Source organism: Melospiza melodia, chromosome 2, assembly GCF_035770615.1.
Source record: "Melospiza melodia melodia isolate bMelMel2 chromosome 2, bMelMel2.pri, whole genome shotgun sequence".
NCBI classification, from domain to species: domain Eukaryota; kingdom Metazoa; phylum Chordata; class Aves; order Passeriformes; family Passerellidae; genus Melospiza; species Melospiza melodia.
The window spans coordinates 8271506-8288842 of record NC_086195.1 but is presented as its reverse complement, the minus strand read 5'-3'; the positions used below and the strand labels follow the sequence as shown (position 1 = coordinate 8288842).

The window sequence follows — 17337 nt, the reverse complement described above, 5'->3', positions numbered from 1 at the left end:
CTGCAAGGCTAATTTGTCTAGTCTTCAAACTTAAAAGGTCTGTTCTGCAGAAGTGATTCAAAGCATATGTGCAGTCTAGAATGAGAAAGAAGAGCAAAGTGATGTGAGAAGCATTGGGAAAAAAGATTTAATTGCTAATTCTGTATGGCTTTTCTTCTTTTATTAGTGGGCTCATGTGTGGTTTACACAGCTAGTTTGGAGTTGGCAGTTCTGTATCAGTAGATTATCACACATCTTGTGATAAGTAATGTTGCTTACAGTTACAGGAAATAACAATCTGGATTTGGACAATGACTTTAAAAAATCTTCCTATTTATATCTTGTAAAATCAGGTTTAGTACTTATCAGTACTTGCCTGAGAGTGAATGGAAAAGGAATATGTAGGGAAGCTTAATTCTTGATGTGTTTAAATGATCAATTGAAAGAAGAATATTTACCTCAGCAAAATGCAAGACCTCTCCATTAGCTTTCATAGGGTTATAATGGCATCTGCTTCTACTGCTGTGAGCATGACTTCTTCATGAAATAAACTGGGGCTTGGGGTTTTTTTAAGGTAATACTTCCATATAAACCATGGTTTAGTTTGTGTGACAGTCCAGGCATGAGAAAATAAACTATCTCCATACATGGGATGCTTTAAGAGTAGTGCACTACAGAAAGCATACCTAAAAGAAAAGAGACCTAAATTGGCTTTTTAAAAATTCTTCTGGGTAGAAATTGTAGAGTTAAGTTCTGTAAAAATATTTTGAGATAATGGAAGTTTTAAAAGTGGTGAAATTCAAGCTGTATGTTATTGATCATCTTTCACATGATTTTGTGTGTTTTTAATTTTTGGGCTTTTTATTTTTATTCTTATTGACACTTACGTGGACATCTGTAATAAATGGCAGCTGCATTTGGTTTCTGCTGTGCAAAAGGGAAATAAAAATTGAAGGAGAAAAATTGGAAATTCAAAAGAGGAAGAAATTGTAGAAGTAATAAGAAGGGGAAATAAAGTTCCCTTTGTTAACATAGCATTAAAACAGAGGAAAGTATCCTAGAAATAGAGGAATATCATGGAATGAAAGACAATTTAAGAGAACTGTATCTGGTTATAGATTAGAGGAAGCAATTTTGATGATGGCTTTATAAAGATGGAATATAGCAATGTACAGACCCCCAGCTCTGGGTGCCCAAGTGCAGGGAGGTATTTCACTGAGTGTAAAATGCACTTTGCCTTTCTCCTGGGTCCCTGCAGCTGTGCAGAAATGACTTTCCCTTCTAACCAGGGCTTCACTGCAGAGCAGGTGCAGTTCTGGATTTGCTGAAGGAATTCTGCCTTTGCTTTCTGATGTTGTGTCAGGACTGCCACATCCTCCTGCTGCAGTGCAGTGACTGCCTTTGATTTTGTAGTTATTGTGCATAGACAAAATAGTGTTTGCTGCCAGAATGAGGCATATTTTGGCCTGTTCACAATTAGTTCTCTCCTCTGCATTGTAATCCCTTCTTTCTGCCTAATTAATCTTGATACCTTTTCACATATAAAACAAATATCTAGTGCCTGTAGTTAATGTGACTAACCTGCACTCATGATTTATAAATGATAAATTGAGACCTTCTCACATTCAGTTTCTTTGGAATTTCTTGAATGTAATTGCTTCTAGATGGAGAAGAGGGTTTACCATTATTCTCAAAGTATTTATTTTGAAAGAATGTACCAAAATCAACTCAGTTAATTCAAGTGTTTAGTTTAAGAAGTAACCTGTGCACCAATTAGAGGTAATACTATTTTCTGTGTCAAAAATCATGACAGCAGCTATGTTTAAAACTTGAACTTAAACTCCTTCATCTTTCTGGAAAAGAACAAAGTGATTAATAAATTCTAGCAATATTAAAAAGCTTTTGGTCAAATAAGTTGTGAGTGTCAAAGCCTTGTAAAAGTGAATTGATGAATTAATTATACAGCACTATAGTGGTAGTTTAAGTAGTAGAGTTTAAGTAGTAGAGATTTCCAAATTTTAAATGCCATTTTTTGAGTGGTAAAGAAAAACAAAACAAAAAAATCCCAAACAAAACCCCAGATGCATACCAAGAAAAACTCACAGCAGTACTAACTGTAACTGTTGCCCACAGTTGTCCTATTTAACTTCTGTCTTCATAAGTTCATGCTTGGAATCCTCCAATGAGAAGCACAATTCTGGAAGTTCAAGTCATCCCACACAGTGCTTTGGCTCAGATCTGAGTGCATAAAATACTTGGCACTGATAATCACTTAGTATACAAACTGTGGTTTGTGTTTGTGTTTAGTGATATACCTTGGAGCCAGTTGGGTTTCTTGGGATTGTTTTCTGTACCCACTTTGTGCACTCTTGTTTGTTTTCACAGACAAATGCAGGAAATGAACCAGACATGGAAGATGAACAAGTTTGCTGTGAAGCCCTGGAGGTGATGACCCTGTGCTTTGCTTTGATTCCAACAGCACTGGATGCACTCAGCAAAGAGAAGGCGTGGCAGACATTTATTATTGATTTGCTATTGCACTGTCACAGCAAGTAAGTTTTGGTCACATCCATTATTTTACAATTCAAAATAAATATAAAGCCTAAATGCAGAGCAGTGGCTTCAGCCCATCTGAAATTGTGATGTGAAGTACTGGGTGTTTTCAGAAACCATCCAGGTGGAAAGTTGTTAATACGTTATTAAACTTGGTTGCCAGTGCTTTGATCTGTTACTAAAGGGTTAATTTTAAATTTTTAAGATACTGTTGTTTCATTCAAAATTTCTTTGAGAAATGACAGGGATCTGAAATTAGTGATGTCTTAAGTTTTTCAGTATGTTTTAAAGGGAGTCAGATTATGGTGCTCTCAGATGAATGGGGTCAGAATTTGAGCAGAAGTTGTGTTTTGGGGTTTTTGACTTCTGGATATACAGATTGAAAGATTTTATGTTTAGAATGTGTACTTTAACAAAAGGATCAAGTATCATCAGAGCATCTCTTTACAGTGAGCTCTTTGCACACATTGGTGAAACTGGAGGGTTACCAGAAATACCACAAGCTTTATTATTTTGTAGCCTGTGGTACAGGGTGTTGAATTTTCAGTTTCACTGAAGCTTGCTTGTGTCACTCATTGTATGGAGAAATAGTTCATACTGTCAGTACAAGAAGCTACCACTTCTCTCATATCCCTATAAAACTAGAGATAAACATGATAATCTCACTTAGAATGGTGCAACTGTTCGTTGTTACATGGTAAAATAGCATGAGCATGAGTGGAAACAGAAGATTGCTTTGTAAATTAAGATGGTGAAGTTGAACTGAGCTGCTGAAAAGTTCTCTTCTGAATTAATGTGGAAACAAATCGGTGTTTGTGGTGCAGAGAAAGTTTAGCAAATACCAGACAGAACTCTGAATATCCTTCCACAACTATTGTTCTCTAATCTCCTGTGCTCAATCAGAGAACAATGTGAGCAAAAATATGAATGTGAGAAAATGTTTTTGGTGCACCATAAAAGACAAAGACAGAAGGATGACCAAGTTCAGATCTCACAAATAGAATCTTTCCAGAAAAGATCACATGGATTGTTTGTTCTACAGAGTTTGACTGGGACTTCTGTTTCCTCAGAGCAATAATCATGCTATACCTCTAAACTGAGAAATGGAATGCAAAATGTTTAATACTAAATGCTAGAGTAGCTTTTCTCCTACAAAGTAATTGATTTTGTAGTGGTGTTCTCTGAATGCAAGACCACCTTAGTTAAGAGGAGATAGCCAAACAGTCCTAATAGCCAAATAATCCTGGAACCCAGAAGTCTTCTGCTGATCTCTGCAAAGTGTTTGGTGGCCACATGTATGAGGCCTAAATACATTAAAATTCTTTGTGCTGTAAAGCCATGGCACTTACACCCACTGAAGGGACTGTCTATTATGAACTGAACAGAAACCTGTGTCCTGGAGATCTCAGAAGGGCACGATTCAGATTGCCAGCCTTAAGGGAGGTGCTTGACCTCCAGCTATTCCTCCTGCTGAGCGTGAGTTCATTGTGCCAGCTCTGTGCTGTCATCATGTGTCTAAAACAGCATGAGATGCCTGTGCTCAGGCAGCTGCATCCCTCTCATGATTCCTTAAGAGCTCTTAGATGGTTACAGCCTCACAGAAATGTAATACTTGTGTTCAAACACTGCATACTCAGAAACATAACAGTGTGAGGCATGTCACATTGGTCACATTTGTTACTGTAGGAAAATATCACCTTTGTCTATTTCATTCTGCCTTCAAGTGCACAGAGCTGAGGAGTGTCTATGTGATGTGTCCCAAGCAGTTGAAGGATTGTATCTTAACTTTCTGTGAGATGTTCTACAAAAACATGGGCTCAGCAATCAGACCCCATCAAATGTCAATTATTGTTAAGAACAAAACAGAGCAGCCCCACCCTACAGTCTGCTGCAACTCAGAGCAGAGCAGGAGAACTTGCAAAGATCAGGGAAGGGTGACAAGGGAGATCAAAGCTCTGCAATGACTTCCATCTGAGGAGCAGCTGAATAGCTGGGGGCACTTCATACTGGAGGAGAGATGAATGGTGGGAGGACAATACTACAGAGACCCTTAAAATCAGAAGTAGCAAAGGGAGAACAAATGGAGAGCTGTGTTTCTTTGTGTAAGACCTTCTTGAGCATAACATTTAAGCAGTGCAAACCTTCAGTTTGGAAATGGTTTGAGGGTTCTTTCATGAACTTGTCCAGTGAGGACTATGATATACTGCTCTTGGTAGTTTTCTTGAACCACAGATTGTTAGAAGCTGAGAGAACATTCTGGAGAAGTGTCTGTGCATGATTCCTTCTTCTTGTGCACTTTGCTTTGTGCATGGTGACAGAGATGGTGCTCAGCCAGGGGCATCTTTGCTCTGACCTCAAGGTCATCCTTATGTGGCTTTGAAATCACAGTTAGACACACATGAAAAAGGTCTGAAGGTCGGAGGATTCTTTGGTGTGCTTTAGACCCTGACTCCACGGGCACAAAACAGAGATAGCCACACTGAACAGACACTGCAAAACTCAGTTTTTCATATGTTGAGATACTTCCATAAAATCATTCATTCAGCATTCATTTGTAGTCTCTTCCCACACAAAAATAGTTGCTCCTAACAGTTTTTACAAGGCATACTGCTCAGACAGTTAATCCTACAACTTGAAAGAAACAACTTGAAAGAAAAGGGTTTGCCCTAATTTTTTTAATTTTTTTTTTTTTACTGAAGCTTATCCATTTCTGCATTACTCTAGTGATTAGATTAGATTAGGTTCTGAGGTGAAAAATTTCCTTTAATTATAGCCACTTGAATTTTCAGGGGGGTCATCATCTCTCACATCCTACTAATGATAAATTTTGATCAATTTAGAGATCCTCAGCAAACTGCTGCAGTGACACATAAAAGCAGTTTTACTGGAGTAGTTCTGGTTTGTACCTGGTTTTACCAGGTACAACTGGTGCTTGATTAGGAAAAAAAAAATATTTAGAATTGCAAGTTTTTGCGTTATGCAATATTTACTGTCAGTTGCAAAGGTGTAGTGGCTAGGTGTTTCTAGGTTTCTTTTTCTTTTACCTTTAAATATTTGATTTGTGGAACAGTTTTGTAATACAATTTATGCTTCTGAAATTTCACTGCAAGGAGAAATAATATGATGGATAGGGAATAATTAAACTTTTCATGTATCCTACATTATGTTCAGTTTTAGAAAATGGCATTAAGCAGATAAACACAAATTTAATTGATGTCCTGTTTGAATAGGGAGGTTGAATTTAATGTTTCTATTCAATTATTTCCAGAACTGTTCGTCAGATGGCACAGGAGCAATTCTTTTTAATGGCAACCAGGTGTTGCATGGGACAGAGACCTCTCCTTTTCTTCATTACCCTGCTGTTTACTGTTCTAGGGGTAAGTTTTCAGAGATAAAGTCTTCAGTATGGGAATGTATGTAAAAAGTAATAGGACAAAATACCTGCAAGAAAAGACAAATTGTTATTAATAACAATCACTATAATATAAATTGTTTGTGACCTACAGACAAGCAGCACAGATAATTTCTATTTGAGCTAGAGCAGGGGAAAAGGGACTCTTTTGCATTTTCTGTAAGAACATGAACAGGTCATGGCTTTAATGTCTGCATTTGGTCTTTGGTGATTGCTAACCTCTAAGTAAAAATCATTACCAGGTTAGAGAATACCTGCAGTTAGTGCCTTCTCATACTGGTCCTGCCAGGACTTTTCAGCTCATGGCTCTCTTGAACATTTGATCCTAAGTTTTGATTTGGTTTTCTTTTTCCCATTCAGGTATAGAAATTGTTACTAAAATAGTTGAGAATTCATTCATTAGCAGCTAAATACAATTTTAAACTTGCAAAAGTTTAAACTTACACTTCTTTTCTTTTACATTTACTGTGAGATTTAGGGGAAATACGTTGGTGTTGCACTGTAAGTAGAAGCACTTATGAATTCTTTGCTTTTGGTTTGCACAGAGCACTGCAAGAGAGAGAGCTAAGCATTCTGGAGACTACTTCACCCTCTTAAGACATCTTCTTAACTATGCTTACAACAGTAATATTAATGTACCCAATGCTGAAGTGCTTCTCAATAATGAAATTGACTGGCTTAAGAGAATCAGGGTAAGTTTCAGGATCAGTTTATTCCTGATAATTAGGTTTTTGCTGCAGAACTGTAAACGTTCTTGTGAACTGCAGTTCTGAGCTTAATGTTTGATGTTTGGAGTATCCTAACTTTCTCTTAAATGACAGGATGAAGTAAAAAGAACAGGGGAAACAGGTGTTGAAGAAACGATCTTAGAGGGTCACCTTGGAGTAACAAAAGAGTTGTTAGCATTCCAGACACCTGAGAAGAAATACCATATTGGTTGTGAAAAAGGAGGTGCTAATCTCATTAAGGTAAATTCAAGTTTTTTGACTTCTGGAAAGGGTCTTTGTGAGGTTTGGGGGGGGGGGGTTGATTTTTGGGGTTTTTTATTGTTTGTTTTTACCTATAAATAAGAAAAAAGAAGCGTCACATCTTGTGGGTTGTATCCATAGAAACGCTTTTGATTGGAGTTAAATGTTTTCTTTTAAAAAAATTAAATTGCATGTTTCATTCATAAAGTGTATTTAACATTTTCATTCTTCCTTAAGTACTGTATTTAACATTTTAATTCTTATTCCAGTACTTGACCAACATCACACAAAGGTAGTGAGATACAGTCTCACTGTACAGGACTGCTTTCCTTCATTAGCTCTGTAATGGCTTTCCTGCACATGTTCTTAATTAGTGCCATTAATGCTTAGGGCAGGTTTGAACAAATGCATCACATCTCAGCATCTCTTTAATCAGACGTGTTTTCTTTGTACCTCTGATATTATAGAGCAGGAGTGTTGTTTTTTCATCACTAATTGATAAAGGGCTTTGTAGATAATATTGGTTTTGCAAAAGAAATTTTTTACCAATCAAGAACAGTACAGTTTTATTTTTAACGTGGAGTGGGAAGTGGGTTTGCAGGGAACCACTTTAGAATGGAGTTCTTCTGTTCTAAGTTTAAAAGCTCATTATGCTATTGGTCTCAATTTTTACTCTTGTTTTTTTTCTTAAGTACCTCTCTGATTTTCAGACACTCATTTATGTAATAACCCTTATAAAATAATTTCCATGGTAACCGGTGATTTGTCTTTTTTTTCAGGAGTTGATAGATGATTTCATCTTTCCAGCATCCAATGTTTATCTACAATACATGAGAAATGGAGAATTGCCTGCTGAGCAGGCCATACCAGTGTGTAGCTCACCAGCCACTATTAATGCTGGCTTTGAGCTCCTTGTTGCACTAGCAGTTGGATGTGTGCGAAATCTCAAGCAGATTGTAGACACGTTGACTGAAATGTATTACATAGGTACAGCAATCACTAGTATGTAATACTTTTTAATTATCTATTTTCTACTCTTTAATGTATATATCATGTACAGGTTTTGTTTAGATTATCCACTGAACCAAATGCTGAGTTTTTTAGTTCGTGGTTTGTTTGTGGTTGTTTTTAATGTTGCAAAATCAGTTTGCCAGTGTAGGCTTTATTTGTTTTTCTTTATGCAGTAAATGTACTGATCTGCATTCCATGGTCACATCCAAATTCCAGCCCCTGTCACAGCCTGACCCTTCCTGTCCCACTCTCTCCCCTTTGTCCATACCAGCTCCAGGAACTTCATTCTGTCTGTATCTTATACTTTTGTCTCATCATTTCAGGCTCTTGCTAACCAATCCCAGAGGTGCTAGCCTCACCAGGTATCTTCAGCTTTGTTTTAGAGCCAGTTTCTTGGTTGCTCACCTGATTTCTCATCATTGCCCACACACAGACCCAGGTCCTCTGTCCTGCTTCTCTTTTTAGTTCTGAACTAATTCTGTGCTTGTCAGAGGGAATAGTCCTTTTCAGGCTCCTTTTTGGCCTTATCTCAGCACAGCTCTGCACTGAAAGAATTTTCCCTCACTGGAGAAAGTGGTTGCTTTCTGTTCAAAAACTTGCAAATGTTAGTGCTTCAAAAGCTAATAGTCACATGAAACTTGGGCTGATTTTCACAAGGATGACAAAAGGCTTGGTTTTAGCACAGATTATTGTTGTCATAAAAAAAGCATTTCTTAAAAATTATCAAGCAGGAGGATATTTACTCCAGCCCTAAAAGGGACACTAAAACCATTCTGCTGTAATATTAAAAGGGAAAGGGAATCAACAACCACCAAACAAAATCCAAACACCATCAAACCAAGGAAACCCAAGCTCATATGGTGGGAAAGGCTGGGAGAGTTGGGGTTGCTCAGCCTAGAGAAGGGAAGCCTCCAGGGGTACCTCATTGTGACATTTATTACTTAAATGTAGTTTATAAGAAAGATAGAGAAAAAGATTTGTACCAGGGCCTGTAGTTACAGGACAAGAGGCAATGATTTTAAACTGAGAATTGGACACAAGGAAAAATTTCTTCACTATGAGAATGTTAAGACACTGGAACAGGTTGCCCAGTTGTGGATGCCTCATCCCAGAAGTGTTCCAGGCCAGGTTGGATGGGGCCCTGAGCAATCTGGTCTAGTGGAAAATATCCTGGCCCATGGCAGGGGGCTGGACAAGATGATCTTTAAAGGTCCTTCCAACCCAAACCATTTTGTGATTTAACAGATGTTTCAACTCATAGAGTTGGGCAAAACCATAAGCAACTAAAAATAGTACCCCAAAGTGGAAATTGTCCACTGCCTCTCAGAGTGCCAGAGCTACTTGCTTGAATGGTGCCGTCAGTGAGTCACTTGAGGTTTTTCAGTCTCTTCTGTTCAGTTCCATCTCAGATGGATAAATTAAAAGGGCAGCTTTATGGTTTTCCCCTCTGCCTCATCCTTCTTTCTTCACCCTTTTCTGTTGGGAAGTAGTGTATTTCTTATCACCTCACAGTTAGGGGGATTTCATGGCATTCCCTTCCATTCAAGTGTTTGATAAGCACAACAGAACACCAGATCTGTGTGGTGTGTCAGACAGAAGAGAGAACAAATGTATGAACTGTGCATGCTCTGGGATTCATATACCAAATCTGCTTGTAAATAAATATGCATGCTCTCTTATATCAGAATTATTAATACCAAGTTTTTTGTGTTAAAACTACAGACAGAACAAGAGGTTAGCTTAGGTGATCATGAATGTTCTCAAAGAGATGTGAGGGACCTGAAAGAGCAGATCAGGAGGAAAAACATATATATCAAGTTATATAGAAAACATTTGCTAAAACTGTTTCCCATCTTGGCAAAAAAAGTGAGGCTTAAGTGAAATTCTATAATTTTTTGAAGGATTGTAAATCTTGTGAGAGTACTATAATTTTTAGAAGGTTTATAAATTGGTTATATATTCTGTACTCATTCAGCTGAATTCTTCAGCTAAGAAACTTGCTGGTATTGAGGAAAGGCTTCTGTTTCATATAGAAATAGACTAAATTTTTACCTGGCCACCTCTTTAGTTATGCAGTAAAAGAAAAATGTTGTAATAAGATTACAGATAGAACAGTGCTTCACAGAAGTTGTGTTAATTTTAGCAATTAAGTTGTATGATGGTACATTGTTTTTATTAAATATGATACAGACTAACAATAATCTTATGCAACTGCCCTTTGTACTGCATTGATGTTGTCTTTGTTTTACAACAAACCAGTTCCCTGAGCACTCTCTGCTGTTTCCTCTTAGCTTGTGAAGCACTCACAGAATGGGAATATCTGCCTCCTGTTGGGCCTCGGCCTCCAAAGGGATTTGTGGGACTGAAAAATGCTGGTGCCACTTGTTACATGAATTCTGTCATTCAGCAGCTGTACATGATTCCAGCCATCAGGAATGGCATTCTTGCAATAGAAGGCACAGGCAGTGATGTAGATGATGACATGTCTGGGGATGAAAAGCAGGACAATGAGGTAAATTTAATTATATAAAATTGCCTAATATTTAAATTGGAATTACTTTTTTTTATTAAAAGGTTGTAATAAATTTCAGTTGCTGATCAAACACTTTGATTTCCACTGATACCTGTGGGGAAAATAGGATAATATTTCATCCTTGAATAAGTTCACTGCCAGAGGGGCACTTTAGAAGATCCAGGTTGGCAGGGTTTGCAGAATTCCTCCTCAGGCATTTCTGCTGGAAGGCACTGCACCTTATTTCAGCCACCACAACTTTGTTAATGCAAACCAAGACAGTATTTGGGTTTTCAGCTGAGTATGAAACACCTTAGATTGTCACATTAAACAAAGGATAAAACTAACTAGGAGACAGCTACACATGGAAGTGAATTCCACAAATTTTCTGCTTTTCAGAGCAATGTTGACCCACGAGATGATGTGTTTGGTTATCCACATCAGTATGAAGATAAACCAGCACTGAGCAAAACTGAAGATAGAAAAGAGTACAATATTGGAGTTTTGAGGCATCTCCAAGTAATTTTTGGCCATTTAGCAGCTTCCAGGCTACAGTACTATGTACCAAGAGGGTTTTGGAAACAGTTCAGGTAAGTAGAAAATTGAGTATTGATGTTGGTTCACTGGATCACTGAAGTGCAAAAAAACTAATCATAGTAGAATGGCAATGATGTAAAGTGTAAATTAGCTGAAGTTGTGCAGCTTTATCTACCCTTTCACCACTCTGTAGAAGTTCGTTAAAAAACTATGTTTACAGCAGAGTGGTTCTTTGGAATTTTAGCAGTTTTTGATAGTGAGACTTTGAATTAAGTATAAAGTTATCCACAAGAGCTTGTTTTCACTTGTCAGAAAGTGTCAGGGACAGAACAACAGGTCATGTGGTACATCAAAAACCAGTAGTCTGGCTATTCAAGGGGAAGGGGTTAGGAGCTTGAATCATATATTTTTTCAAAAAGAAATTGTTGGCAAACAAAACAAAAAAAAATTGACAAAATATGCTTTCATTTTCAGACTCTGGGGTGAACCTGTAAATCTACGTGAACAACACGACGCTTTAGAATTTTTTAATTCGTTGGTGGACAGTTTAGATGAAGCTTTAAAAGCTTTGGGCCATCCAGCAATGTTAAGTAAAGTTTTAGGAGGGTCCTTTGCTGATCAGAAGATTTGTCAAGGATGCCCACATCGGTAAGTGTTGAGGATTTTCAACCCATGTTTGTGTCCTTATAAAAGTGATTAGAGTCAAGAGTGGGCTTTTTGTGGGGGTTTTTTTAAGCTAATAGATTTTGCTGCCTTATTTTTTCTACAGCTGAACATTGATTTGTCTACAAGTACTTAATCATTATTGCTTCTACTTCACAAATTGATTGTGAAGCATTGTGTATTGATCAAGGCAGGAAAAGATTATGCTTTTTCACATGGAAAGTGAAAACAATTGTAGGGACCAAATGCAATGTAGAAAATTTTAATACCTGGCCAGCAATTGTTGCTGTCTTTGGTTTTCCATAGTGTGTGTTTAGAGTTGAGCCAAGTAGGAATCTTCAGTTCCAATGAGTAAAACTGTTCATACTCACCATGTAACCTGTAATTAAGGTCAGTGGGGTAGAAAGTTCATCTTTTTCTGAAGACTTCTGTATTTGTAGGTACCTTTAAATGTGAGTGCTGAAATTCATTTTTGCAGAAGGCATGTAAGAAACCACCAATGCCAAATCAGACTGCAAGTCTGTAGCTCACTGTTTTGATGATAGTTATTAATGAAGGAATGGAACTCAGTATTGTAAAGTTGTAATTCTCCAGACTTTTAAATTTATCTCTCTTTTTGTGATGGATGGTTAAAATTGCCTGCAAAATTCAGGATGGCTTAATGATTAACTTTTTCTTTTTAGTTTGTCTTTTTTTTAATATTGTGTTTATTTCTGTCGCTATCAGTTGGCCTTCTTACTGTTCAGATCATCTATGACTCTTTAACACTACATACCTTATACCTCTGTACCTTGCCATTGCAAATTCTCTTTATTTTGAAAGCTGATCATTTCCTTTAGCCTTCAGTTAGCAATTAAAATACTGGAATAAAATGACACAAATGGATTTTATTGTGGTAATCTTTCAACTCCAATTGATCTAATGCATGAATAAGAATGATTTGTAAAGTGAAGATCTTAGGTTTCATGGATTACAATGAGTGACTAGAAGTGAGTTGAAATACTGCAAGGTAAAATGGTAGCACTGATTTCACCTTATATGCAATGAGTAATTAAATGGCAGATCCAGACCAGAAGCAATGTGAGTTACCATTCATTCCTGATATTATGTATTATCTTGAAGTATTTCTGTATTTTTTGAACTCTACTGGATTTGCATAATGTTAACAAAAATGTTGTTTAGGGAGGAGGGAACTGATAGTAACTAAACTGTGGATTTGTGTATGGCAAATAAAAGCTTGTCTATATTTTTTTGTAAGCTATTTATTGGATGAATGAATATTGCTGTTGGTTGAAGTGTTTCTAAATATTTATTTATTCAGCCTTTGAATGCTTGATTGCATATCAGGGAAACAAGCCCTTCAGGGTTACACTGGAATAGATGTGGCTTTTTAAATTTATTCATCACTTCTTTATTTTAAAAAAAAAGTTGCTTCCAGGATGTATCAGCTGGTTGTCTCTCAAGCATTGCTGGCTTATTGCTAGAGATTTGTTCACAGATTATATTTAGAACATGATGTCAAAGCCAGTCATAAACATTCAAATAGGTTTTATGAAGATGATGATTCATGGTTTTTTAGATAGAAAATAAAAAAGCTTTTGTTGTTTTTTTTTTTAACTGAATTGGCATCTGTTTTGAACTATTGTCTTTAGGTGTGATACAACATTTGTGTTTATCATTTAATTCCTGACCATAGAAATACAGTGTGCAGATACTGTAATGTAACTGTAGGAAAACTGCTGCAGTAAAAAAGAGTTCAGTTCTTTTACTGCTTACACACTGTAGCACATGTAAAACATCAAAAGTTGAACACATTCCTGCCTTTCTCATACATTTACCTGTTCATTGCTAGGTACGAGTGTGAGGAATCCTTCACAACTCTGAATGTAGATATAAGGAATCACCAAAACCTTCTTGATTCTTTGGAGCAGTACGTCAAAGGAGATTTATTGGAAGGTGCAAATGCATATCATTGTGAAAAATGCAACAAAAAGGTAATGAGTCCTTATATTTTTAATCTGTGTACAGCTGTGATGTTTCAGCTGTACTAAGTTCAGTCTTAGTTCATGTTTGGGGAGAAAAATCATCCTTTCATTACTCAGTTTGGTATTTGGTGAGAGTGTATGAATGGAAATTTGAGGACTGGTAACTGTTCATGTCCTTTTGTAGGTGGACACAGTGAAACGCTTGTTGATTAAGAAGTTGCCTCCAGTTCTTGCCATCCAGTTGAAACGATTTGATTATGACTGGGAAAGGGAATGTGCAATCAAATTCAATGATTATTTTGAATTTCCACGAGAACTGGACATGGAGCCTTACACAGTGGCAGGTGTAGCAAAATTGGAAGGGGATGATGTGAATCCTGAAAATCAGATAATACAAAATGAGCAGTCAGAAAATGAACACTCTGGGAGCACAAAATACAGACTTGTGGGTGTACTTGTGCACAGCGGCCAGGCCAGCGGCGGACATTACTACTCCTACATCATCCAGAGGAACGGTGGAGATGGCGAGAAGAACCGGTGGTACAAATTTGATGATGGAGATGTGACAGAGTGTAAAATGGATGATGATGAAGAGATGAAAAACCAATGTTTTGGGGGAGAGTACATGGGCGAGGTGTTTGATCACATGATGAAGCGAATGTCCTACAGGCGCCAGAAGAGGTGGTGGAATGCTTACATTCTTTTTTATGAACGCATGGACACGATAGACAAAGACAATGAACTCATAAAATATATTTCAGAAATTGCTATCACCACTAAGCCCCACCAGATTAAAATGCCCTCGGCCATCGAGCGGAGCGTGCGCAAGCAGAACGTGCAGTTCATGCACAACCGGATGCAGTACAGCCTGGAATATTTCCAGTTCATAAAGAAGTTGCTGACTTGTAATAGTGTCTACCTGAACCCTCCTCCAGGTTAGTATGGTAGTGTGATAATTATGGATTCATTTTTTACAAGAAGAGTTTTGCTTTGTGTGGCCAAGGATTTATCTAGCCAGTGAAAATTTGGTGTGTCCTGCTTTGAATACTCCTGTCCTTCTGCAGTTAAACACCTCTTGTGGAGGTGTTCATCAGTGGTAACTTGCCAGAGTGTTTAGCAAAAAATACTTTGATAAACTATCAGCTATTACTCAGGTGCTGTACTAAATCAAGTTAAAGTACTCAAATTAGAGGGCTCTTTTGTTGAAAACAGTTCTCAAAGGTGAGATGCTGAATTTGTGAAAGATATATGTTAGCCTCCAGATACCTGTATTAAAGCTTAAGTTTTTGAATGATACATTATAGAAACTAGAGGCTATTTTGATCAAGTTTCTCCTAAAATTGGAACACTATATCAGACAAAACAGTAATCTGAAATCAATTAAATTATTAAAAATTGCTTTTACTTTGTCTACATGTGAGTATTCTGGTTTTTCTTTAGGACAAGATCATCTGTTGCCTGAAGCAGAAGAAATAACTATGATTAGTATTCAGCTTGCTGCTAGATTTCTCTTCACCACAGGATTTCATACAAAGAAAATAGTCCGTGGCCCTGCTAGTGATTGGTATTTTGTCTTTTAACAACAATTACAATTTTGGAAGTTTGATGTCTGTTAAAAGATCCCATTTAGATACATGGTGAAGGTGCACGTGGAGAGGGGGAAAGGTTTGAATAGAAAATACTGGGAAGAATTTGAGCCTTGAAATACCCTGCTGATCTGAATAGCTTCAAATTTAATTTTCAAACAGAGCTTAACTCTTGTCTTTTAAAAAGAGTAAAAGAAAAGAATCTGTCACTAGCACAGAACAGATTATGTTTTCTGACAAATTCAGAATGGTTTTTACATTGTTTTAGTAGTTTTAAACAAAGCTCTTTACAAACCATTGTTGCAGCTTATATTTGAATTCTGTTTGTGAAACATGTATAATAGTCTTTCAGACACTGTTGGCAGAGTACTTTATGTACATTGCTATAGGGCCTGTAATTCAAATCCACACTGTGACACACAGTCCCATCTTATTCATTTTAGTCCTTCAGCTGGGTTATTCTCTGCTGGGGAGAGGAGTGGGGGTTACTGCTGGTCAGATTGGAGAGAAAATCTGGTATTCATGGCCAGTAGTTTACCAGCTACTAGTAAGTAGCTGTGTAATAATGGCAAATTCATACCCCCAGCAGCAACTTCCACAGTAGCTTAAGTTACTCCTTTTAATTTAAGAGATCAAGAAGAGTTCAAATATTCCTGCTGAAAGGACAGAGTAATGCAAGGCCCTCTCTGAAACAGATATTTTAGTCTTTGGGTATTGGTTTTTCATTTTATGGGGTTTTTAAAAATCTCTAAATGAGACTATAAATTCTTGTTAGGTTACATATTTAGTTGTGTGTTGTATATGAAATCCACCTGTGTTCTCTGCTGCTCACCCTCTCCCTCAGTTCCAGTACAGAGACAGTGGTGGCTGCCAACATAAGACCTGCTTTGAGGAGTAGTTAGGGGGTGTAATGCTGTCTTAATTCTTATAGGTGATAGAAATAAAATTGGTTAGGTTTTTATTTGAAGTTCGGTTTTTAATTGAAGGGTATCTTCCATTTCTGATTGTTCATAAAAGAGTATCACTATAAGAACTACAATCTAATTAAAATACTTCTGTGAACAAAAATGAGTGGGTATCACCTTTAACACATATTTTCTTCAAACTGTGCAAAAGAACATGTCTGCCAAATTCAGAAATGTCTGCATTTGGTGCTGACTGTGCCCTCTCCTGTTGCAGGTATGATGCCCTGTGCATCCTGCTCCGGCACAGCAAGAATGTACGTTTCTGGTTTGCACACAACGTCCTGTTTAATGTTTCAAACCGCTTCTCTGAGTATCTCCTGGAATGCCCCAGTGCAGAAGTGAGGGGTGCATTTGCAAAACTTATAGTATTTATTGCACATTTTTCATTGCAAGACGGACCATGTCAATCACCTTTTGCCTCTCCTGGACCTTCCAGTCAGGTATTTAATTTTCTAATGAAAAGCTTTTGGAATTTATTCTTACTTCTTTGTTATAAGCATTTAATGTAAAGTAAACTCTGGAGCAAATGCATCAGTGTTGGCTGGAAAACTGTGCAGCCCATTTGCATTACGAAACAGGATGTAACTCAACCAGTTAGAGAGTTGCTGTCAGAGGGTTCAGTTTTCCCTCATTTGTAAATCTCTGTGAAGGCTCAGTGAGACCTTTGAGCTGGGAGTGTGAAATCTGCAAAAAAAAAAAAAAAAGCAGTGGTTATTTTAGTGAAGTAATGTCTAGGGAAGTGAACCCTTGCTTTTATTTAGAACTGTAAAACAAACAAACCCCCACAAACAAACACGCTAACCTGAAAACTTGCAGGAGTTCCCTAACTTTTAATCCCATGTATCTTGCAACAGTGAAATTGTCAAAAATTGTAACTTAGTGTAAGAGTAGACAGTGAATTGCCCGATTTTACATTCAAACAACAACAAAAAAAAAAAGCCTACATCTTATTGTGATACTTGTGATAATAATGTTAAAAAGATCAACTTTTTTGAGCGTTTGCTTTGTCATGTTTTAATGTCTCTTTGCTTACATGATCCCATTTACCTTCCCAGAATGTTTTCACTGCTGTGTCCAGCAAAAGAATTTGTTAAGAGTTAAGTTGAAGCTCCATAGGCTTAGGAAGTGTTCTGTGTTGTGAGTTGACATATACCTGAAGAGGTGAT

The 17337-nt window shown here is 37.2% G+C and overlaps 1 protein-coding gene across 3 annotated transcripts in view; it reads left to right on the top strand.

Annotated features, from left to right (window-relative positions):
- Nucleotides 1-17337, top strand: part of USP9X (ubiquitin specific peptidase 9 X-linked) — a 96498-nt gene that overhangs the window by 67099 nt on the left and 12062 nt on the right. For 2 of the 3 annotated variants that reach the window (XM_063181889.1, XM_063181874.1), the window contains 12 exons: nucleotides 2365-2531; nucleotides 5801-5909; nucleotides 6490-6636; nucleotides 6766-6912; nucleotides 7692-7914; nucleotides 10215-10435; nucleotides 10835-11025; nucleotides 11447-11620; nucleotides 13488-13629; nucleotides 13805-14555; nucleotides 15061-15184; nucleotides 16386-16611. In XM_063181889.1, the coding sequence (XP_063037959.1) occupies nucleotides 2365-2531; nucleotides 5801-5909; nucleotides 6490-6636; nucleotides 6766-6912; nucleotides 7692-7914; nucleotides 10215-10435; nucleotides 10835-11025; nucleotides 11447-11620; nucleotides 13488-13629; nucleotides 13805-14555; nucleotides 15061-15184; nucleotides 16386-16611 (2622 nt within the window). The remainder of the gene's footprint in view (nucleotides 1-2364; nucleotides 2532-5800; nucleotides 5910-6489; nucleotides 6637-6765; nucleotides 6913-7691; nucleotides 7915-10214; nucleotides 10436-10834; nucleotides 11026-11446; nucleotides 11621-13487; nucleotides 13630-13804; nucleotides 14556-15060; nucleotides 15185-16385; nucleotides 16612-17337) is intronic. The other variant, XM_063181881.1, reaches the window with a different exon arrangement.